The 24,154-nt window shown below is 50.8% G+C and overlaps 1 protein-coding gene and 1 long non-coding RNA gene across 6 annotated transcripts; one reads left to right on the forward strand and one right to left on the reverse strand.

Moving 5' to 3' along the window:
• Positions 1 to 7,939: 7,939 nt before the first annotated feature.
• Positions 7,940 to 18,334, reverse strand: LOC123569424 (uncharacterized). Of its 3 annotated transcripts, XR_010582332.2 has the most exons (5): positions 17,874 to 18,334; positions 13,113 to 13,273; positions 9,470 to 9,617; positions 9,323 to 9,379; positions 7,940 to 8,112 (listed from the first exon to the last, which is right to left on the reverse strand). It is a non-coding gene; the product is annotated as an uncharacterized lncRNA (long non-coding RNA). The 3 variants fall into 3 exon arrangements; XR_012425348.1 differs by lacking the exons at positions 7,940 to 8,112; positions 9,470 to 9,617 and having other exon boundaries at positions 8,144 to 9,379; XR_010582333.2 differs by lacking the exons at positions 7,940 to 8,112; positions 9,323 to 9,379; positions 9,470 to 9,617 and adding an exon at positions 10,863 to 11,056.
• RNF112 (ring finger protein 112) lies at positions 17,761 to 23,867 on the forward strand. Of its 3 annotated transcripts, none has more exons than XM_005583107.4 (14): positions 17,761 to 17,991; positions 18,158 to 18,198; positions 19,024 to 19,309; positions 19,469 to 19,675; positions 19,811 to 19,942; positions 20,105 to 20,209; positions 20,620 to 20,670; positions 20,979 to 21,035; positions 21,115 to 21,189; positions 21,327 to 21,444; positions 21,598 to 21,767; positions 21,846 to 21,899; positions 22,087 to 22,161; positions 22,275 to 23,867. In XM_005583107.4, the coding sequence occupies exons 1-14, from the start codon at positions 17,938 to 17,940 to the stop codon at positions 22,743 to 22,745; spliced, it is 1,896 nt and encodes a 631-aa protein (XP_005583164.3). In that variant the 5' UTR covers positions 17,761 to 17,937; the 3' UTR covers positions 22,746 to 23,867. The 3 variants fall into 3 exon arrangements, with proteins under 3 accessions (XP_005583164.3, XP_045231185.2, XP_045231186.2); XM_045375250.2 differs by having other exon boundaries at positions 19,472 to 19,675; XM_045375251.2 differs by lacking the exon at positions 19,469 to 19,675.
• Positions 23,868 to 24,154: the final 287 nt, after the last annotated feature.

The following is a 24,154-nucleotide window of genomic DNA, read 5'->3' on the forward strand; positions in this document are numbered from 1 at the left end:
AGGACATCTTGGTTGCTTCCAAGTTTGGGTGATTATGAATAAAGCTGCTATAAACATCTGTGTGCAGGTTTTGTGTGGACGTACATTTTCAACTCGGGTAAATAACAAGGAGCATGATTGCTGGGTCATATGGTTAAGACTTTGTTTAGTTTTGTAAAAAAACTGCTAAACTATCTTCCAAAGTGTCTGTACCATTTTGTATTCCTACCAGCAATGAATGATTGCTGTTCCATATCCTTGCCAGAATTTAGTATTGTCGTTATTTTTTACTTTAGCTAGTCTTATAGGTATGTGATGATATCTTGTGGTTTTAATTTGAATCATTTAATAGCAAATGATGTTGAACATCTTTTCATGTGCTTGTTTGCCATCTGTATACCTTTTTCAGTGAAAAATCTGTTCATGTCTTTTCCCATGTTGTTTTTTTTTTGAGACAGGGGCTTGCTCGGTCATCCAGGCTGGGTGTAGTGGTGCAATCTCAGCTCACTACAGCCTCAACCTCGTAGGTTCAGACTATCTTCCCACCTCAGCTTCCTAAGTAGCTGGGACTACAGGCATGTGCCACCACGCTTGGCTAATTTTTGTATTTTTTTTAGAGATGTGGTTTTGCCATCTTGCCCAGACTGCTCTCTAACTCCTGGACTCAAGCAATCCTCTGACCTCAGCCTCCCAACATGCTGGGATTACAGGCATGAGCCACTGCACCCACTCCCCACACCCATATTCTAATTGGACCATTTGCTTTTTTCTGCTGGAGTTTTGAGAGACCTTTATGTATTTTAGATACTAGTGCGTTGTCAGCTATGTGGTTTGCAAATATTTTTACCCATTCTGTGGCTCGTCTTTTTATCCTCTTAACAGGGCCAGTCTTTTATAGAGCAAACGTTTTAAATTTTGATTAAGTTGAATTAATCAACTTTGCGTTTTTGGTGTTATATCTAGCAACTTTTTGCCTAGTCCTAGGTCCCAAAGATCTATTTTTTTCTAGTTTTATAATTTTACATTTAAGTTGGTGATCCACTTTAAGTTAATATTTATAGAAGTCAAGTTCTTTTTTTCCCCCTTCTTTTTGTAGATTCCTTAGGATTTTCTACATAGATAATTAGGTCATCTGCAAATAGGGGGAAGTTTATTTCATCCTTTCCTATCTGTGTACCTGTTATCTCCTTTTCTGTTCTTATTGCACTGGCTAGAATTTCTAGTCCTATGTTGAATAAGGATGATGAGAGCAGATATCATTGCCTAGTTCCTGATTTTAGCAAGAAAGCATCCAAGGCTAGGTGTGGTGGCTCATGCCTGTCATCCCAATACTTTGGGAGGCCACGGTGGGAGGATCACTTTAACCCAGGAGGTGGAGGCTGCAGTGAACTGTGATCGCACCACCACACTCCAGCCTGGGTAAGAGTCAGACCCTGTCTCAAAAAAAAAAAAAAAAAGAAAGCAAGAATTCAGTCTTTCACTGTTAGGTATAATGTTACCTGTAGTTTTTTTGTAGAGGCTCTTTATCAAGTTGAGAAATTTCCCCTGTATTCCTACTTTTCTGACAATTTATCATTCATGAGGTGTTGAATTTTTTCAAATACTTTTTCCACATTAATTGATATGATCCTATGGGTTTTCTTCTTTAGCCTATTCACTTGGTGGGTTATATTGATTGATTTTCAAATGTCAAACCAACCTTTCATTTCTAGAATAAATTACACTTGGTCATAGTGTAGAATTATTTTTATATTGCTGAATTCTATTTGGTAATATTTTGTTAAGAATTCTTGCACCTATTCATGAGGGATATTGGTCTGGATATTTATCTTTCTAGTACCATCTTTGGTTGTGATACAGGGTCATAATAGCCTTGTAATGAATTGGGAAGCACTTCCTTCTCTTTCCTTCTATTTTCTGAAAGATATTGTATGTAACTAGTTTTAATTCTTTTTTTTTTTTTTTTTGAGACACGATCTTACTCTGTCACCCAGACTGGAGTGCAGTGGTATGATCATGGCTCCCTGCAGCCTCAACCTCCTGGACTCAAACGATCCTCTGTCCTCAGCCTCCCAAAGTTCTGGGATTATCGGCACGAGCCACTGAGCCTGGCCCTGTGTTAATTCTTCTGTAAAAGTTTGGTAGAATTCTTCAGGGAAATCACTTGGGCCTGGAGAATTTTTTTTTTTTCCCTGAGAAATATTGTGATACATCTTTTAGGCCTCCATGGGTTTTGAAGAGATGTTTGTTGTCATTTAAATTGCTTTCCTACTATAAATAAAGCATTTTTGTCTAGGTGCTTTATATATTTTTTCTTAGTTTTTAGTTTTCAGAAATTTATAATGTGTTTTGCTATGAATTTTTGGGAGTTATCCTGATTGGGATTTGCTCGCTTTTTTTGTTTGTTTGTTTGTTGTTTTGAGACAGTCTTGCTCTGTCGCCCAGGCTGGAGTGCAGTGGCACAGTCTCGGCTCACTGCAAGCTCTGCTTCCTGGGTTCATGCCATACTCCTGCCTCAGCCTCCTGAGTAGCCAGGACTACAGGCACCTGCCACCACACCCGGCTAATTTTTTATTTTTAGTAGAGACCGGGTTTCACCGTGTTAGAAAGAATGGTCTCAATCTCCTGACCTCGTGATCCGCCTGCCTTGGCCTCCCAAAGTGCTGGGATTACAGGCATGAGCCACCGCGCCCGGCCTGCTCACCTTTTTAATCTGTTGTTGGCTTATGTCTCTTGTCAAATTTGGGGAGTTTTCAGCCATTATTGCTTTGAGTACTTCTTTTTGCCTCACCCTCCTTCTTTCCTCTAGGGACTCCAGTGACACAAATGTTAGATCTTTGTGGTACAATAGTTGCCCAGGTCCATGAGTCTGTTCATATTTTTTCCAGTCTTTTTTCTCTCTGTTGTCAGATTAGGTAGTTCTATTGTTTTGTCTTGGAATTCACTGATTGTTCCCTCTGTCCTCTCCATTCTGCTCTTGAGCCCATCCACTGAGGTTTTTTATTTTGAGTATTGTATTTTTTGGTTTTAAAATTTCCATTTGGTTCTTTGTAGCTCCTTTTTTTAATTTTTCTTTTTTAATTTTTATTTATTTATTCATTCATTTATTTATTTTTTGCTGAGGCTGTCTATGTTTCCATTTGTTTCAGGTGTGTTTGCAGTTGCTCATTGAAGCATTTTATTACAGCCATTTTAAATCTTTGTCAGCTAATCCTGACATCCCAGTCATCTCAGTGTTGGCATCTATCAGTTATCCTTTGTCATTCAGTTTGAGATTTGCTGGTTCTTTATATGATTAATACTTTTTTATTGAAACCTGGACGTTTTGTATTATGTTATGAAATGCTGAGTCTGATTGAAACCTGTTTTTTGTTTGTTTGTTTGTTTGAGACAGAGTCTTGCTCTATCACCCAGGCTGGAGTGCAGTGGCGTGATCTCGGCTCACTGCAACCTCCACCTCCCGGGTTCAAACCATTCTCCTGCCTCAGCCTCCGGAGTAGTTGGGACTACAGGGGCATGCTACCATGCCTGGCTAATTTTTGTATTTTTATTAGGTTGATGCAAAAGTAATTGCAGCTTTGCCATTAATGGCAAAAACCAGTTACTTTTGCGTCAACCTAATAGTAGAGACGGGCTTTCACCATGTTGCCCAGGCTGGTGTGGAACTCCTGGCCTCAAGTGATTCATCTGCCTTGACTTCCCTAAGTGTTGGGATTACAGGTGTGAGCCACCACACCCGGCCTAAACTTGTTTTAGCTGGCCTCCTCTGACACCCCTCTGGCCGGGAGAGGGGTGGCACTGCCTCAGTACCACCAGGTGGGGGTAGAAGTCCAAGTTCCTCACTTTGCTTCTGTTGACACTTAAGAGGGGGATTCCCTGTTACTGCTAGACAGGGTGCAAGTTTCAGCTCCCCATGTGGTCTCCACTAACACTGTAAGGTCAGGGGGAGCACCTGTAATGGCTGGGATACAAGTTCTGGCTCCCTACTTGGCCTTCTCTGATACCACCCAGCTGGGGATGTTGGGACCCCTCGTTACTGCCTTGTGAGGGGGAGGTCTAGGCTCCCCATTCAGCCTTTGTGGCATGGGTGGGTGGGGCTGCATGCTTTCCTGTGGCGTTTGGCTGCAGTAGGGTATTTATTGCCTAGGAATTTTCTGTCTTGCCAGGCCACCCTTTTCCTGGTCCTTCAGATAGCAGATTTTGTTGAGGTTTTTTTTTTTTTTTTTTTTTTTTTTTTTGTAGTGGCTGTTTGGCATTTCCAGATTGCCAGCTTCTCCAGTACCTATTCTGGGATAAGGAGACAAAAAGAAAGCCCAGGAGAGTCACCACCACCATCCTCAGTCCTGAGGTCCCTGCTTGCCTTCTTTTCTCCACCTCTCAGAGTCTTCCCATGTCTGTCTTGTATGTGATGTCCCAGGTTTTTAGTTGTACTTAGCAGGAAGTATAGGAAAAAATATACCTACTCCATCTTCCCACAAGTGGAAGTTCCTTAAAAAGAATTATGAGGCATAAGTTACATAGAGTGACGTAGACCGGTCTTTCCAAACGTGTACCTGGGAACTACCACCCAGATTCCTAGCACCACAGCAGGCTTCCTGTGAGGAGGGACACATTTTTATTTGCATCTTAAAAAAACCGGGCTGACTGCCAGTTGGAAAATGGATTAGTGGGAGGCAGGGGAGGGACTGATGGCCTGAGTGTTCTCAGACACCATCATCTGTCCCTGATGGCCTCTGTGGGTGGGGTGGGGTGGCCTGGGCTCCATAGTCACCTCCCTCCTCTTTGGCACTGGGTCATCAGTCAGGGTCAAGCAGTCCAGGGCTGCCTGATGTGGGTGGGGAACCTCTGCTCTTTCTGGCATCAGACTCAGTGTCAGGAAGCAGAAGCACATTTCAGCTTTTGTACGCCCTCTTTCCTGACCTCTGGGGTCAGGTGTTAATTTCCTGTTGCCTAACTGTACTCCACATTCATTTTGTCAGCAAACATGCTGTATTATGGATTGCTAAGGACATGACTGCTGTGGCTGCTTTGCTCTGCGTGGCCCTAGATTATGGTGTTGTGATGGGGAGAGCAAATGGGGTTAGAGAGAGAGGAAGAAGAAACACTGTGTGTCTGCAAGAGAAAGAGAGAGAGAAAGAAATGCTAGAGACTAGATAGGAGATAGGCTTGGCTGCAGGTCACTTGGATAGCCTCAGTTTCCTCATCTGTAAAATGGAGCCAATATTTTCACCTTTAGAGAAATGTGGGAAGGATCGGAGATTCTGTTGTTAGAAGGACTCAGCATATAGTAGGAGCCCAGTAAATAGACATGATCATTATTATCATTGTAATAAACTAATGGAAAACTGTACTTCTTTATCTGTTGGATATCTGTCCTCAGGCCTACTGTGTAAAAAGTCCTTCTGTAAGAATCTCTTGGATTTTCCTTTGACAAAAAAAAAAAGAGGAGAGGCCTTGTGAGGGTTGGTCTGAGATCCAAGTTGGGGCAGGTCTGATTCCTGGGGAGATCTGGGCACACTGAGGTAAGTGGCCCAGACTTGCTTCCAAGGCTGATTAACAGGCTAGCATTGGCCGGGCGCAGTGGCTCATGCCTTGTAATCCCAACACTTTGGGAGGCCGAGGTGGGCAGATCACGAGGTCAGGAGTTTGAGACCATCCTGGCCAACATGGTGAAACCCCGTCTCTACTAAAAATACAAAAATTAGCTGGGTATGGTGGCGTGTGCCTGTAATCCCAGCTACTTGGGAGGCTGAGGCAGGAGAATCACTTGAACCAGGGAGTCAGAGGTTGCAGTGAGCCAAGATGGTGCCACTGCACTCCAGCCTGGCAACAGAGCGAGACTCCATCTCAAAAAACAAAAGCAGACTAGCATTTATTGAGCGCCTACTGTTCACCAAGCTTTCTGCACTGACCCTACATGGGGGTAATTATATCTTCAGTTTTACTGCTGAGGTTTACTGCTGAGGAAACTGAGCTTGAGTGAGAAAAGTGACTCTGCCTAGTGAGTTAAGTGGAACCAGTATTTGAACCAAGGCCTGTTTGGTGCCAAAGCCTGGGTGCTGCCCAGGACACACATAACCTTGCCAGTCAGGTTGAAGGATGGCGTAGGTCAGCGGGCCACCAGAGGCTTACATGCAGAGGCCTGGACTGCAGCGGGCCTCTGGCTCTATTCAGACTGGCCTTCTGCCTATCAAACCAGCTGCAAGGGGCTGCCTGTCACTCCAGAGGGGTCTATGGGGCCTGGATCCAGTTGGGCATAGTCTGTGGGGGGAAGTTTCCTCCACAGGGGCCAGCTGGCCACATCTGTCAACTTCCTGGCTGACTGCCTGGATACTCCAGTCCCAGGATCCTAATGGGCAGTATGCAAGTTGGAATGGGGGTAGTACAGCGGAGGAGAGGGGTCTGGAGCCTGGTCTCAATTCTGACTTGGAGGAGAGGAGATGATGCATAATGGTAAGTTGGCTGCCAGCAGCCAGGGACTGCTCGCCAGTGTGGACATCCAGAAGGGTGCTCAAGGTGTCTTCTAACTTGACTCTTGTCACTTCCTTCTCCCCTGTTGTCCCCATCAGCTAGTGCCTCCCAACTTGTATGTCCTGCTTCCACCCTGCCTCTGAAGCCCACCTTCTTGTCCTCACCCACCCCCACCCCACCTCTTGTGCCCCACGCTTCATAACTCTGGAGAGGCAGCCCATATTTGCATTTCATCTTTCCCACTTTTGTCAATAAATCTAGCAAATGTTTGTGGGGCTACCCCAGGCCTGACTGTTTTCACTGTCGAAGGTTCAAATGAGATAATGGTATGAGGTTTGGGGAAGTAATTTAACTTCTCTAAGTCTCTGTTTTCTCATCTGTAAAATTGTGTGTGTGCGGGGTAGTGGGGGACTTATACCCACCTCAAGGGTTGTGAGGGTTAAAAAGATAGGGCTCCAGTCTCCAGGTGCCTCCTGCCCCTCCTTCCTCACCCTCAGCTTCTCTCTCCCCTTTCTGATATCTCTACTGTGCCTACTGCTCGATGAGCATCTGAAAATTCTACAAGGCTGGGCACGGTGACTCATGCCTGTAATTCCAGCACTTTGGGAGGCCAGTGTCGGTGGATCACCTGATGTCAGGAGTTCAAGACCAGCCTGGCCAACATGGTGAAACCCCATCTTTACTAAAAATTAGCTGGACTTGGTGGCAGGTGCCTGTAATCCCAGCTACTCGGGAGGCTGACGCAGGAGAATTGCTTGAACCCGGGAGTCGGAGGTTGCAGTAAGCCAAGATGGTGCCATTGCACTCCAGCCTGGCGACAGAGCAAGACTCCATCTCAAAAAGATAAAATAAAATAAAACTGTTTTTGACATGGCAGATAGATAACCCAAAAACTCCCTGAATAAAAGATAAAAATCATCCTTTAACATTTATAGCCAAAATTGGCAAAGATCAATATGTATGATTTTGCTCTGTGTTCACAAGATATCGTTCAATTATACTTACCCAAGTGGAAACGGGGTAAGAATAGTAATATGTGCTGCAATGCTATTTGTTATAGCAAAATGTTAGCAATGCTCTAGATGTCTATCCCTAGAGGCCTAGCTCGACGATGTGGTCAGTATTCAAAGGCGCCTAATACAAAGTGGCTGTTGAAAGTAGCAAGGTGTCTCCTCCAGTCTGTCCCAGTGGATGCTCAGAGTAATGGTTCAAGAACACAAATCTGTTCACCTGTATCCCTGCTTAAAATAGTTTATGGCTCCACTGACATGCAGTGAAAATCCAAAAATCTGTCACGTGGCCCTCCATCATCTATCTGTTCCCTGCTGACTGACCTTGGTCCCCTTACCCTACCTTTATCCTTCCTTCTTGCCAGCCCTCACCCTGTGCTCCAGCTGCGCCCGCACTGAACCTGCCCTGCCAACTCACTGCCAGGCCTTTGCATGTGCTGTGCCCTGTGTCTGCAGTCCCAGCCCCCAACAACGTTTACCCTGCTAACTCCCTTATCCTGCAAGACTGAGCCTTGCTGACTCCCAAGTCTGAGTGAGGGGCTTCCTCCGGGCTCCCACAGTTCCCTGGGCAGCTCCTATATAGCAGGGGCTGTGCTGCGAGGCAGCTGCATCCTTGTTTGCACATAGTCTTTGAGCTCCTCGGGGCAGGGACCTGTCAAAAGACAAAATGACAATGCATTTAATTTAAAGATCTAATTGGCTTTTATTTGAAATTTTAGAATTGGGCAATACCTCATTCTTATAAAATAGAATGATCATTTGATGAGCTGAACAGAGGAGATTGGCTTTATAGGCAGAAAGGGCTGAAGTAAGCAGACAGAACAAAAAGCAGACTGATTTCAAAGTTGCTTTCCTTATAATGGTTAAAGCAGAGGGGACTTCCTGTCATGCTGGCTAGAAGTGGCCTGTTTGGGGATTTGGCTATTATCTCTCTGTGTCCTGATTTCTTGGAAGATCAGATAAACAATTTAGTTTTGGCTTTGTAGCATGGAACTTCAGCATGAGTGAATCCATTTTGATTTGGTCTGTTGGAGCTTATCCAGGAGCTCAGTCCAGACCAATAACCCTCCTACAAATCTTATTTAACAGACCAAATCTTGTTATTTGTTGTAGTCTCTGCATCCGGCATCACTCTTGGCACATGCTTGGTATATATGAGGCATTTCATAAAGTTTGAAGAGCAAAGGGGAGGAGAGAGAAGGATGTGGAAGGGTTCCCTGTAGAAATTCTGAGCCAACTTGGGCCTGGGTGATGGGTTTCATGTAGGCAGGCAGAGACTGGCAAGGGCATTCCAGGCAAGGAGAGTGGCTGGGTCAAAGGTGTGGAGGTGTGAATGTTGGGAGACCACAGCACGCAGCAGGCCAGAAAGGAGGGGATGGCCCAGGATTGGGAGTCAGGGCATTTTATTTCTTCCAGGGCTGTCATTGGAAGGTTTCCTTAGCTCTCTAAGCCTCAGTTTCCTCATTCAGAAAGCAGGGCTAATAGTCACTGTATTATGAGAATCAGTTGAGGTAGTAGGGCGCATGACAACACATTGTGAACCCTAAATTGCTAAGCAAATGTTGGATAATTGTACTATTATTAATTGTTTCAGGATGCCTAGTACCAGATTGATGGTGGGGAGCTTCAGAAGTAAAGCTGGGGAGCTCTGACTTCCTTCCAGCTGCTGATGGGAAGGCCTGGCCTCTGATGCTCACACAAGGGGACCTGGCACAGACACAGCCTTGGTGAGAGCAAGGAGGGCCACTGGGCCTGGGGGACAGGAGGAGGGCAGCCACAGGGAGCACATGCTGCTGCACCTTGGGGCCAGGGTCAGGACCCAGATGGGGAAGGCAGCCATATTGGCATGGACACCAGCTCACCGCAGCCAGCAGCACCCAGAGGCCATTGGTTCAGCAGGACGGGAGGTGTCCCAAGCCCTGCAAGAAAGCAATATACGGGCATGGACTAACGGATGACACCAAGGGGAGGGCTTACACACCTCTCTGTGATTGGCCCGTCACCCTTACCTCTCCTCACTTCACATGCTACACTCCAGGTGAGCTGTTTATCTTGCAGCTCTGGGTCGTTGCATGAGCTCATCTCTCTGCCGCACATGTTGTTTGCCTGTCCCCATTCCTTTGCCTGGCCACCTCATATTCATCCTTCAGATGCAGCCTGTGTGAGAAGCCTTCCTAAGTGCCCAGGTCAGAGCAAGGTGCCTTTGCTTGTGCCTTGTGCGTCTCCCCTCACTCTACCTAATCAGAGAACTCATCACCCAGTACTTGTTTATTGACCTTTCTGTCTCCCCAGTAGACTGGAAGCACCCTGAAGACTCATCAGTCTACTCCCAGAGCCTAGTATGATGTCTGGTGTATTGCTCAATAAATGTTTGTAACATGGACAGATGGATGAATCCATGCATGGATAGATAAGAGTAAGAGTAGATGGTGGATGAGTAGATACACAGATGGTGGAGGAGTGATGGATGAAAAGATTTGTACATGTCTGGGTGGATGGATGGAGCAAATCATACATGTGTGCATGTATGGATTGGTAGTTGGAGAATGGATGGATGAAAGAATATAAGAAATGAGGTCAGGTGTGGTGGCTCATGCCTGTCATCCCAGCACTTTGGGAGGCCGAGGTGGGCAGATCACTTGAGGTCAGAAGTTCAAGACCAGCCTGGCCAACATGTGAAAACCCGTCTCTACTAAAAATACAAAAGTCTCTACTGAAAATACAAAACAATTAGCTGGGTGTGATGGCGCACACTTGTAATCCCAGGGCTCAGGAGGCTAAGGCAGGAGAATTGCCTGAACCCAGGAGATGGAGATTGCAGTGAGCCGAGATTGTGCTACTGCACTCCTGCCTGGGTGATAGAGCAAGACTCTGTCTCAAAAAAAAAAAAAAAGATAGAGAAATGAATGGTGGATACATAAATGAATTAATGGATGGATAATGAGTGCATGGGTGATTGAGTGGATGGATAAATAGGTAGATAATCAGTGCATGCGTGGATAGATGGTTGGAGGAATAGAGAATGAATGAATGCATGGATGGGTGAGTGGGTAGATGAACAAGATGGTGACCGTGTCCCCCAAAGTTCAAGTGCTGGAAACGTAGTCCCCAGTGCAATGGTTTGAGAGATAGGACCTTTAAGAGGTGGTTAAAGGTCACCTCAGGGGAGGGGGGAGGGGGGAGGGATTGCATTGGGAGTTATACCTGATGTAAATGATGAGTTGATGGGTGCAGCACACCAACATGGCACAAGTATACATATGTAACAAACCTGCACGTTATGCACATGTACCCTACAACTTAAAGTATAATAATAATAAATAAATTAAAAAAAAAAGATGATATTCTACTATATTCCTCACTATACATTTAAATTCCACGGCACAAAAATAAAAAAGGCAATTTTGCAAAAATATTTATGAGGGCTTCATCTGTTTCTCAAAACATCTACCTAATAATTTGATACATAAATTATCCTCTTGTAAAATGCCTATCATGCATTATATTTATTTTTCTTCGATTTTTAACAGATACTCATTTACCAATGACTGTCATGCAATTCTTGCTATTTTCCAATAAAACTTTCATCGTGATGTCTGAAAAAAAAAAAAAAAAAAAAAAAAGGTCACCTCAGGAATGGATTAATGCTATCACCTCGGGAATGGGTTCCTTTATAAAAGGATGAGTTTGGTCTCCTTTCCTCTCTCTCTTGTCTCTGTGATGGCTTCTGCCATGTGGTGACACAACAATAAGACCCTCGTCAGATGCAGCCTTTTGTTCTTAGACTTCCCCGCCTCCAGAACCTTGAGCCAAATACATTTCTGCTCATTATAAATTACCCAGTCTATGGTATCGTGTTATTGCAGCAGAAACGGGCTAAGACCCAGTGCTTACCAGGGCAGTGCCCACAATGCCAGGCTTCATGAAGGCCAGCTTCCAGGCTAAGAGGTGGGAGAGGACTGGGGGCATTCCACCCAAAGGGACCTCTGATCTCATTGCCCCTCTCTCCAACATTTACACATCAGGAAACAGGCCCAGAGAAGATCAGGGCCTTGCCCAAGATCACACATCTAGCTGGGGTTAGAACCAGTCAGAACTCAGTTGCTTGTTTCCAATATTCTGCATAGACAGAGGCTGGACTGATTTTTATCCCCCTCTGAGGCAAGTAACTGCAAACTGAGACACAGCAAAACTACAAACTCTTTCTAAGGCTTATTGTAATAACTAACTTTATTTCTGCCACCAAAGAGACCATGGAATGTAGTGGCTAAGAGCTTGGACTGGGGAGCCTGATGGCTTGGGTTTGGATTCCAGCTCTGCCATTAATAGCTGTGTGGTGTTAGACAAGTGGCTTAACCTCTCTGTGCTTCAGTTCCCTCATCTATACAATGGAAGTGATATAGTACCTCCCTCATAGGTTGTGTTACTCGGGGTGAGTTTATCACATAAAGTGCTTGGAACAGCACCTGTTGGGTAAGGATGTATGATGTGTGCCTGTGCATGTAAGGCAGTAAGAGTGAGCCCGTGTGTAAATGTGCATGAGCATGAGGCCTGAAGGTACACACGTATTTGTGTGTGAGTATGAAGGAGTGAGCATGTGAATGGATGTGGATGTGCAAGTGCAGTTGTGAGGATGTAACTGTGTACATGTGTTTGTGTGTGTGTGCGAGCACTGTGGGTCTGTATCAGGCAAGGTGGAGTCATGGATGTGCATGTGGCACAGCGTGTGAGCAGAGTGTGGGATACATGGAATATCTTGACCATATGTATATGGTATGTGTGAGGATTTACATGGAAGGGTATGTTGGGGGAGGGCTCACCAGGTGTGTGCATGCATGCATGCATGTGTGTGTGCATGTGTGTTCGTGTGTGAAGCTGGTTCTTGCCCACATCAAGGGACTCAGAAACCTCCCCAAACAGGGTCCCAGTCTGGAAAACTGTATTTTTGATTCCTGAGGCTGGTTATTCAAAAAATGAGTCCACCTCCACTCCAACTCCCAGCCTGGAAGCTAGAGCCAGAGGTCAGGAAGTCAGGTCAGCAGCCTGAGCTGGGCCACCAGGAGCCTGGTTCACAGGGATGGAAGAGGCAGAGGGAGAGCAGGTGCTGGGAGCTTTCAGCTTCAGGATCTGGAGGCCAAGGGCTGGATTTGGGCAGAGGTCTGACAGGGTGGACGGCATGGAGCTAGTTGATGGTGCAGGACCAGCCCAGTGGGCGTTGGGACTCCCAGGTCCATACTCCTTGAGTCTGTGCAAGGTCTTGAAGGTAGTGATCCTGTCTGGGTGAGTTATGGCCCTATTCCTGGCATTTCTTTGCTGGGTAGAAGCACCTCACACCAACTCGGCCAATATTTGTTGGTGAATGAATGGACAACAGGTGAAATGAGAAATAAGTCTGTCTCTAGGGCCTGCAGTTCACTCCCTCCCACAGCTCAAGCTCCACCCCTGAAACCCAGGACTTCCCCTCCACCGCAACCCTCTCTGTGGACTCCACTCTCATTCAAGTCACTGCTCAGCCCCCAACAGCACCTTGAGGGCCTGTCCACCTTGCAGGACCAGGCCTGGCTCAGTGTGGCTCTTCCTGTCCCATTGAGTCCCTGGGGAAGGTCAGAGGCCACTTAGGGGCACCATGGGAAGCCTGAGTGGTAGCCTCACCATAGTTAGAAAGCAAGCAACTAGGCAGAGTGGAGTTTCTTCCATTCCTTTTCAGGTTCACTGCAGTCCACGTGGGGCAGTCATCCTCCAATGAGGGCCTCAGCTGCCAGGCTCAAGAACTTTGCAGGCGCTGGGCCCTTTGACTGTCTGAAGGACTCTCTCTATAATCAGAGCAAACACATTAAAACATGGGGCATCCACAGCCCAGGTTGAGTTGAAGTTTTTTGCCATGAATATTTTTCAAAGGATAGGATCATCTTTTGATAAGACACACTATTTATCTTGGTGTCTGAACACTTTTTTTTTTTTTTTTTTGAGACAGGGTCTCACTCTGTCACCCAGACTGGGTACAGTGGCACAATCTTGGCTCACTGCAACCTCCACTTCCTAGGCTCAAGTGATCCTCCCATTTCAGCCTCCTGAGTAGCTGTGCACCACCATGCCTGGCCGATTGTGTGTGCGTGCGTGCGTGCGTGCGTGTGTGTGTGTGTGCGTGTGTGTGTGTGTGTAGAGAGACAGGGTTTCACCATGTTGCCCAGACTGGTCTCGAACTCCTGAGCTGAAGCGATCCACCCACCTCGGCCTCTCAAAGTGCTGAGATTACAGGTGTGAGCCACCATGCCTGGTCGATGTCTCAACACTTTACTGCCATTACTTTCTCTGTTTTGGTCACCCTGACTTCTCAGAACCTAGCACTGTGCTCAGCACTTAGTAGGTGCTCAGTAAACATGTGTTGAATCAGTGCATTCATGACTTGAATCTGACTTTACAGATGATAACTCAAGCTGGGTTTACCAGCTAACATCATGTAAGGGGTACTGGGACATTAAACTAAGTGGGTGTTACTTTTGATTTTGAAATTTTCTTTTTGTGGTTTGGAGACTCTCATTTTTCCATTAGGTTTCTAACATTCTCATAGACCGTAGACTCAGAGACTTGTGGAGCATAATGGATAAAGTGGGGCTGCCCATAGACATGGACCCATGACCACTACAGCTGGCCTCCCTGGGCCAGGGGTTCCCCTTGGAGCCCTAGATAGCATCAGAGGCCTCTGGCTGCAAAGGAGCAGGGCCCATCGTTTATCCAGGAGCAAACCTGGTGTTCCTCCCGTCTCCTATCCACCTGATCGGCCTGTACCGTGCCTTGAGGAGTGCCCTCTTTTAGGTGCCTGAGTATGATCCCAGGTGGATCTCTATTTCCACTTGTAGCCTTGACTTCCCCAACAGCACCCCCAGCCTCCCCGCTTGTCCCTCTAGTCTGTTGTCCATACAGCAGCCAGAGTGGGCGGGGCCAGCTTCACAGCTATGCATCCAGTGCAGCCACTCAAGACCAGAGGTCAGAAGGGCCATGTGCTTGGGCTTCAGTGCTCTGGCCACCATCTTGAAACATGTTAGCATTGAATTTGTGCTTTGTGAGTGAAGTCTGATGAGAAAACAGCGCCTTCACTGGGAATTTGGAAGCTGGTTTGTGTGTGTCCCATGTCCCACTGCCTTCCCAGCACAGGCTCTCGGCTGCCCACTCCCAGGCTCCCGGTGTCCCCACCTCTGCCCCACCATGGCTGCCCCCCTCCATCTGGAGGCCTGAATGTGGGCTCAAGGAGGACTGGGGACTGCTGGATTGGCCCCTGGCATCTTAGGGTGTGACAAAGTGGTGACTTTCCCCTCCCCGGGCTGAAACTTAGCATAGGCTTCTCCATGACCCCCAATCCAGGTATTGAACGTGTCCTAAAATGACTGTGGCAATCTGGAGGGGCTGCCTATTGGCCATGGGTGGAGGCAGTGTGCCGTGAGAAGAGGCAGTGGACTTTCTTGCTTCTGATGGGGACTTTGCAGTTACGTTTTTCACCAAATCCGCAAATTGTATAACTATCCTGGCCAGGCACTGTGGCTTATGCCTGTAATCCCAGGACTTTGGGAGGCCGAGGTAGGCAGATCACTTTGAACTCAGGAGTTTAAGAATAGCCTGGGTAACATGACGAAACCCCGTCACTACTAAAAAATACAAAAAGTATCTAGGCATGGTGGTGTGCACCTGTGGTCCCAGCTACTGGAGAGGCTGAGTCTGGAGAATTGCTTGAACCCAGGAGGTGGAGGCTGCAGTGAGCTGAGATCACACCACTATACTCCAGCCTGGGTGACAGAGTAAGACCCTGTCTCAAAAAAAAAAAAAAAAAAAAACAAAACAAACTGGCCAGGCGTGGTGGCTGAGGCCCGTAATCCCAGCACTTTGGGAGACCGAGGCAGGCAGATCACCTGAGGTCGGGAATTTCTGACTAACATAAAGAAACCCCGTCTCTACTAAAAATACAAAAATTAGCCGGACATCGTGGTGCATGCCTATAATCCCAGCTACTCAGGAGGCTGAGGCAGGAGAATCGCTTGAATCCAGGAAGCAGAGGTTGCGGTGAGCTGAGATCACACTATTGCACTCCAGCCTGGGCAAGAGCAAAACTCCATCTCAATAATAATAATAATAATAATAATAATAATAATAATAATAATAAAAAATAAATAAAATTATATAGCCAGCCCTAAGAGTGAGGCTTCTACCATACATGTTTGCCCTGCGGGATCCCTCCTGGGACACTGACTGGTGAAGTTCCCATCCCCTCCCTTGGCCCCTGAGGGCCTGCATGACCCAGGCCTTCTCTACCCTTCACCTTGGTGCGCCCATCTTAGCATCAAATATTCCTGCCAGGCTAGCCAGACCTCCTTCATTCCCCAGAATGGGTTCTGTGTCCCCTCCCCTCTGGGCCCTGTACATGTGGTTTGCCCTGCCTGGACAGCCTTTTTCTACCTCCTTGCTTATCAGGACAGCCTGACACCCCTCCTCACCCTCCCCGCATCCCGGTTCTCACCCAGATCATAGCAATGCCTTTTCATTGTCCGGTTGGGATCTTGGGGAGGACAGAGCTTTGTCTCTCTTTTTTCCAGCTGTACCCCAGTGTGAGACACACTGCCTGGTGCTCAGTAAGTATCGTTAAGTGAAGACTGATTGTCCCATCTGCTTCCTCACATCTTTGCCTGGTGATGAGCAAATGGAAGCTCAGAGAGGGCAATGACTCACCAGCATTTCATGCTGGGATGGAGGCAGGTTTAGAGCTTGAATCTGAGTCTAGCGCCCACGCTTTCTCTCCTGCAGGGATGAAAGGCTACAGGGCTTGAGAAAACCCTCCCTTCTGCCCTGAAGGCAGAGCTGTGGCACGGCTCAGGCTTGCTTCCTCATCCCCTGAGTGTGAGGCTTTGCCGCCAACACACAGGGGCTTGTACCACCTGGGGCAGGAGGAGATATAGTCTATGGCATTGCTTCTCTGAATCTGATTGATTCAGCCCACAGTCTCAGGTCCTCTAGACACCAAAATGAACAAGATCCAGCCCCAGCTTCAGGGGTGTCTCCACCTGCTGAAGGTGGTCTCTGCTGAACTTTTCTAGGTTCTGAATCCCACCTCACCCCAACCCTTCTGCGTCCTAGCTCCTAAGATGTACAAATGACTCCGCTGCCTGGACTAGTGGCTTTAGGTAGGTAATGGTGGCTCCTCAGAGCACAGAGAGGTGCACTGGAGTCCCAGAGCCCCTGAGCAGGGAATCAAGCCCGGATCTGCCTGGCTCTGAAGCCTGGGCTGCGCCAAGCTTATTACATATCAGACGTCCCCAGCCCGGAACTGCCTGAGAACAAGACCGCACCCAGTTGGGAGGGGTGAGGGAAGGAGGCTCTAGGGAGGCCACAGCACCTGCGCTGGGCCTGGGAGGGTGTCCCAGGAGGAATGAGAAGGAGCAGCGCAACCAAGCCAGGGTGCAGAGGCAGGGAAGAGTGGGGCGAGAGAGAAGAGTAGAAGGAAGGTTCAGCCCAGACAGCAGGCTGGAGAGTTTAGATTTTGATCTGATGGTAGTAGGGAGCCACTGAAGGTGTTTGAGCAGTGTGAGGTCATCTGTGCTGGGGGAGTCTATGCTGGCTGTGTACTGGGGAGTGGAAGGGAGTCAAGGAGCCCAGTCAAGAGGCCATTAGAAGATCCAGAGGTGGCTCATAGTTTTCATAGATTTCACCCTGCTCAAGTTTGAGGCAGGGTGAAAGCCACTGAGAGGGAAATACACCAGAGGACATGGAGGGCCCATGGGTGCTGAAGAAGGCTGCAGCTGGGTCGGGCATCAGTGACATAAACCTGAGGGAGGGCAGGGGCATGTGCAGGGCCACGTGAAGTAGGGTGGCATTCGGGGGCTCTGTACATAGTGGGTGCTCAGTAACTGTTCATTGAATGAATGGATGAATAGCTCCTTGTTTCTGGGTCAGCTCTGGTCATACCCTCTCCTGTTTCCCACACCTCTTCTCTTTGCCCACCCTGTCCTGTGGCCCTGGGGAGACCTCAGCTGGCCCAGTAGAGGCAGTGCTGGCCCGTGGTTCCGCCGAAGGGCGCCTCCATGTTTGTGGGTGCACTGCACGCCTTCTCCCTCTCTGTCCCCCTCCCCCTCCCTGTCCTTATCTTTCCCTTCTGTCTCCATGGCGACTCACCACCTCGGCTTGCCTGCATCCCAGCCTCTGCCAGGGATTCTGAGCCGGGCTCCATCCCTCCCTCCTCGGAGCCCTGCTACCCGCAGCCCTGTCTCCTCCCCCTGGGGTGAGTCCAGCAGCAGCCTCCTCTTTCCCGGCTGTCACATTTCTTTTCCAGCTCTGCCCGGGAGTCAGCTCCTCGGGGAGACCATCCCCCAACCTCACCTTCCACCTGCCGCAGCCCGCTAGCCTTTCCGGGAGAAAAGGCATCCTTACCTCTGGTTGAAGGTCTCGGGGCCTCCCCCTCTGCATCCGGACCCTCTCCCCATCCCAGCCTCCCATGCCGAGGCCCGCCTTGTCAGTCACTTCCTTTTGTCATCGGCTTGGCAAACGGGCAAGTCTTCAGTCCTAAGATCGGGAAAGAGAGTGGGGTGGGAAGAGCCCTCTTGGGGTGGGTGATGGGCGGGGTGGGGGAGCATGAGGAGTCCCTGGAAACCCAGGATGAAGATAGAAGTCTGGATTCTGTTCTAAATCTTATTATTATTATTTTTTTCTCCAAGGAGAGGAAACAGAGCTTCATGGGAAACAGCGGCAACAGTTGGTATGTAGCGGGGCCTTCCAGGCTGGGATGGGTGCAGTGAGACCAGGCAGTTCAGTTGAAATGGCCGGTCCGGAACACAGAGCCCGGCAGCCCAGCCAGGAGGGCTGTCCGCCTGAGGCTGGATCCGCCAGGCTGTGGAGGGAGGGACAGGAAGAAGCAGGTGGGTGCTGCAGGGAGGCAGATGCCAGCTCAGAGCAGAGAGCGGAAGGAATCTTCTAAGATCCAGAGCCATCTGCCCAACTGCAGCACAGGCTGCTGCCTTCTCCTCACTGTCCCTGAAGCATGGTATTGTGGAGGGCATCATGCCTGGGGGCCTGGCTGAAGTCAGCACCTCATAGAAGCAGCCCCCTGCAGAAAGCCGGGAGAGGCTCTTCCCAAGCATTTGCACCAGGCACTGTGCAGACAGCTGCACACGCCTCCTCTCGGATGGTCACCCCAACGGCCCCATGAGGGGTATTGCTATCCTTTCCATTGGGACAGTTAGGAAATTGGGGCCCAGAGAGGGGAAGGAACTTGCTCACATTTGCATGGCTGGGATGTGGTGGAGTCCCTTCTACCCAGACTTTCTCCCTCTCAGACTCTCTCACCACTGCTCTGCTGCCCCCACTCTGAGGCCCCCAGGTCCTAGGACACACGTCAGTGAGGAACTGGCAGAGCTTGGCCTCTCTGGAAGCAGCTCCGCCTTTCCATGGAGGCACCAATGGAAACTGGGTTGGCACAAAGGGTACTCCACTCCCAAGCCATCAGTCTTCCACCACAACCCTGGCCGGTACCCCCTGCCCCCAATAGACATCCTGCTTTTCAGTGGCCTGTTTTGCCCCACAGGTCCCACACACCTTTCCCCAAGTTGGAGCTGGGTCTGGGGCCCCGGCCCATGGCACCCCGGGAGCTCCCCACCTGCTCCATCTGCCTGGAGAGGTTGCGCGAGCCCATCTCGCTAGAATGTGGCCACGACTTCTGCATACGGTGCTTCAGCACGCACCGTGTCCCGGGCTGTGAGCCGCCCTGCTGCCCTGAGTGCCGGAAGATATGCAAGCAGAAGAGGGGCCTCCGGAGCCTGGGCGAGAAGATGAAGCTCCTGCCGCAGCGGCCGCTGCCCCCTGCGCTGCAGGTCTGGGGACTGGGCCTAATCAGTCAGACCCAAGAGGAGGGGGTGGCTTTGGCCCTATTCTAGAACATCAGGACAGCACCCAGAGCTCCAGGCTGGACACACTCCCGGGTCAGGAGCTGGTCCTGGATGCTCAGGGGCGCCTTTCTTCTCCTGGCCCAGGAGACCTGTCCTGTGAGGGCGGAGCCGCTGCTGCTGGTTCGCGTCAATGCGTCTGGGGGCCTCATCCTTAGGATGGGGGCCATCAACCGCTGCCTGAAGCACCCCCTGGCCAGGGACACCCCGGTCTGCCTCCTCGCTGTCCTGGGGGAGCAGCACTCAGGGAAGTCCTTCCTCCTCAACCACTTGCTTCAGGGCTTGCCGGGCCTGGTGAGGGCAGGGCGGAGCAGGAGGGGGGCGGGGAGCAAGGATGGGAATCCCTGCTTGGGGGAAGCTGGATCTGTTATTCTGGTCTGTGGGGACAAGGAACCGACCAACTGATGCTCTCCCTTCTCTCCCCTGCAGGAGTCTGGTGAGGGCGGCTGGCCGAGAGGAGGAGAAGCGTCCTTGCAGGGGTGTAGGTGGGGTGCCAATGGCCTTGCCAGAGGCATATGGATGTGGAGCCACCCCTTCTTGCTGGGGAAAGAAGGGAAGAAGGTGAGGGGGGAAGTGGCAGAAGGAGGTCAGGGATGGGAAGGGGAATCAAGAAGGGCATCTCTGGGGTGAGGATAGATGGGGATGGGACGGGGCAGGATTGGGAAGAATGTGGGAGAACAAGGCAGGCCTGGCCCCTTGGGTCTTCCCCTACTCCCTGCATAGGTGGCGGTGTTCCTGGTGGATACAGGGGATGCCATGAGCCCTGAGCTGAGCAGGGAAACAAGGATCAAGCTCTGTGCTCTCACCACGATGCTGAGCTCCTACCAGGTGATGGGGGACACTGATGTTGGCATCCCCACCCCACACACCCTTCTCCAGCTCAGTTTCCTCAAGGCCAGAGCATCTCACAGACTTTGGTGTCTGGGGTCCTCACAGGTTCTGGGGCTGCCCCGGAAGGGGGAAGGTGCTTCTAGTTGGTGAAGGTGGGAACGTGGGTTATTCCTAAAGGTGGGCTGGTGGTCCCTGGGGCAGCTGAAGGCCTGATGGATCACAGTACCCTCCAGGTCTGCCTCCAGCCTTGAGGCCAGCCCAGCCCTACAGCCTTCAAGGCCCCCATACTGGCGTTTCCCGTGCTCGGAGACCTACAGGCTGCCTGCAAGCTCCCCACTCACCAGGGCCCTCCCCAGTGAAGTCACCTGGCCTCTGTAATCCCTCGTACATGTTCTCTCTGATTCCAGATCCTCAACACCTGCCAGGAGCTGAAGGATACAGACCTGGACTATCTGGAGGTACAGAGACCTCTGATGTTGGGTCACCCCCACCCCTGCCCTGCCCACTAGGCCAGGGGCTGGACCCGAAGGAACTAGGTGCCCTCCTGGTCTGGCCTAGGGTTTTATGACACTTGAACAGGGTTGAAGGGGGAGGGTGGAGAGTAAAGCATGAGATGCCTGGTCTGGGGAGAGGCAAGAGAACCCCAGGCTGTGAAGCGGGAAGCCTGGCTCCTACAGCAGGCATAGGGAGGTGGGGAGACAGGCTTGGGGTGCACCATAGTCCTCAAAGTGGCGCAGCCCTGACGCTGTCTGTGTCCCACCCCCAGATGTTTGTCCACGTGGCTGAGGTGATGGGCAAGCATTATGGGATGGTGCCCATCCAGGTGAGATACCTATCTTTGGATTCATTGGTCCCAGGCCCCATATCCCCAGTTGTTGGTGTCAGGACCCCTTCTCTTCCAGCATCTGGACCTCTTAGTTCGTGACTCGTCCCACCCCAACAAGGCAGGGCAGGGGCATGTAGGCAACATCTTCCAGGTGAGTGGTGCAAGGGGATGGGGTGGAGGGGCCATGGACAGGGCAGAGGTGGGGAAGGCTGGGAGGGGTCCCAGTAGGGACCCAAGCATGGGAGGGTGGACCTCCTAGCTCAGAGCGCTCCTCTTGCTGCCTCACAGAGATTGTCTGGCAGATACCCCAAAGTGCAGGAGCTGCTGCAAGGGAAGCGAGCCCGCTGCTGCCTCTTGCCTGCCCCAGGGAGGCGGTGGATGAACCAAGGCCATGCAAGCCCTGGTGGTGAGTGTCCCCGAGAGCTGGACCTCTTTTGCGCTGCTCCCAGCTCCCCTCCTTGGGCAACCGAGCCCCTCGAAGCACCCGCCTCTCCTGGCCTCTGACACCCCTTCTCCTCCCAAAGCCTGCAGTCTCTCAGCATGCAAATCTCTCCCTCAGACACAGATGATGACTTCTGCCACCTTCTGGGGGCCTACGTCTCAGATGTGCTGAGCGCGGCCCCTCAGCACGCTAAGAGCCGCTGCCAGGGGTACTGGAACGAGGGGCGCGCCGTGGCCAGAGGGGACAGACGCCTGCTCACGGGGCAGCAGCTAGCTCAGGAAATCAAGGTGTGAAAACTCCCTGGAGACCCAGGCGACTCGGCTGGGCCCCTGCTCTCCCTGACCCCGGCGATGGTGTCTCCGCAGAACCTCTCAGGATGGATGGGGAGGACAGGGCCCGGTTTCACCTCTCCGGATGAGGTATGAGCCCCTGGGGGATCCAGAATTCTGGCAGGGAGGCAGGGAGGCAGGGGAGGCAGGGAGGTGGGGGCTGTGCCGAGGCCTCCGGGGTGGGGGTCTGTGTGCCCTGGGAGTGGAGATGAGGAAACAAGCGGCGCCCCTGGCTGAGGAGGAAGGAAGGAGGCAGCCTGGGTTTTCCCGTGGACAGATGGCTGCTCAGCTGCACGACCTGAGGAAGGTGGAAGCTGCCAAGAGGGAGTTCGAGGAGTACGTGAGGCAGCAGGTGAGCCCTGGGGGGTGCTCGGGGGGCAGGTGTGGTCCGGGCAGGGTCCAGGTCAGGGAGAGGATGCCTGGGGCTCCTGGTCAGGGCACCTTCTTTTCCCCTCCCTGTCACAGGACATAGCCACCAAGCGCATATTCTCTGCGCTGCGGGTCCTGCCAGACACCATGCGGAACCTCCTCTCCACCCAGAAAGATGCCATTCTGGCCCGCCATGGTGTGGCCTTACTCTGCAAGGGGAGAGATCAGACCTTGGAGGCACTGGAAGCTGAGCTGCAGGCCACGGCCAAGGCCTTCATGGACTCCTACACGATGCGCTTCTGTGGCCACCTGGCTGCTGTGGGGGGTGCTGTGGGGGCCGGGCTCATGGGTCTGGCAGGGGGCGTGGTGGGTGCTGGCATGGCAGCAGCTGCACTGGCTGCAGAGGCCGGGATGGTGGCTGCTGGAGCTGCCGTGGGCGCCACAGGGGCCGCCGTGGTTGGGGGTGGTGTGGGCGCTGGGTTGGCTGCCACAGTGGGCTGCATGGAGAAGGAGGAGGATGAGAGGGTGCTGGAAGGGGACCGAGAGCCCCTTCTCCAGGAAGAGTAACAGCCCCAGGAGATGTTGAAGGACGGGAGAGATGTGAGGTGGGGACGAAGAAGAGAGGCAAGAGGGGTGAGGGTGATGCCAGGGATTCCAAGGCGCCCCCATGTACTGCACTGCCCTGGTTGAATGCTCAGTGTCTGGGTAGCGGCTGAGCTGGGACTCAAGGTGGCTCTAGGAACCTGGGAGGCAGCATCTGGGGGCAGTGGATAGAATACCTGGCCTGTTTCTGGTTGCAGATGGTTGCCAGTCTGCCCTTGTCACAGATAGGCTACATCCCAGGGTTTCTGGCTGCAAGTGAGGCTCTACCCTCCCCGCCTGGCTCATTTCCCTGATGACCCTGGATTGTAGGAAAGTTAAGCAGGCACCATCCTGGAAGTCTACACCTGGGTGATCAAGAGACCTTTTCTTTCACAGATGTGAGAAGCCCCAGGATGATTGACCATGGTGTTCAGGAGCAGGGAGCACTGATGAGGTGCTGGGGATAAAAGGAAGGAGGGAACACTGGGCAGAACCAGAGAGATGGGACATGGTAGGCTGTGGCCCAGACCCCAGAGCAGAGAAACTTGCTCCCATGACTCTTCCCAAATCTGCTCCAGCCCGAGTAAGGTAGCTTCCCCACCTCCTGGCCCACAGCCCCAGGGAGGCTGTCTGTGCATCCTGAACCACTCTGTGCTGGGCCTCCCCGAGGACCTCTCTTGGGTGTGTGCCCTTTTTCAAGCCTGTTTAGATGGGGGAGTGCCCATGCCCTCTGTGAAATGCCCAGATGCCAAAGAATAACACCTTTTCTTGCATTTTGAGCTAAGCCAGACAGCCTTTCTACTAGATTCTATCAAAATCTTGCAAAGGAGAACAAAATGAACAACTTCTATTCTTAAACACATCCTTTCTCCCCTGGGCTTGTAAGATGATGCGGCTTGATGCAGCTCCTCAAACACCAGGTCCCCTGGGAACTGGGGGTGCAGGAGTTCTCCCTCTGGGGGACAGAAAATCTGACTACTAGGAAGACTTCTAGGCTGTGAAACTGACTTCTAGGATATGAAACTGACTTCTAGGCTATGAAACTTACAGGGTATGGGTGGGCACATTATCCTTTATTTTATGAAAAATAAAATGTGTGTATGTGAATGTCAGCTTCCCAGTATATTATTGAAACAGAATTTAACCCTCAGAGGACTTCATGGTGGGAGCAGGTGAACCAATGAGATCCATTGATGGAATGCACAGATGGGAAGAGGGAGATTGGAATTCAGGAGATCCGAGGAAGTGAATGTAAGAGGTCCCCATTCAGTGGCTGCGAGAGGGCTCAGGCCAAGGCCAAGTGGTTATGGCCACCTTTGTAGGCTCTTCCACTAGGACTTGGGGTTCTGTTCCTCTTGTCTCCTCTCTGAGAAACTGCTTCCCATGATCCTGTC

Source organism: Macaca fascicularis, chromosome 16 (assembly GCF_037993035.2).
Source record: "Macaca fascicularis isolate 582-1 chromosome 16, T2T-MFA8v1.1".
Taxonomy (NCBI): domain Eukaryota; kingdom Metazoa; phylum Chordata; class Mammalia; order Primates; family Cercopithecidae; genus Macaca; species Macaca fascicularis.

Bases quoted from the DNA above. Each gene is read 5' to 3' on its own strand.
- RNF112 (XM_005583107.4), top strand. From the start codon at position 17,938: ATGCCGAGGCCCGCCTTGTCAGTCACTTCCTTTTGTCATCGGCTTGGC. The intron at 21,900-22,086 runs GTATGAGCCCCT...TCCCGTGGACAG, and splicing joins GTTTCACCTCTCCGGATGAG to ATGGCTGCTCAGCTGCACGA. The intron at 22,162-22,274 runs GTGAGCCCTGGG...TCCCTGTCACAG, and splicing joins AGGAGTACGTGAGGCAGCAG to GACATAGCCACCAAGCGCAT.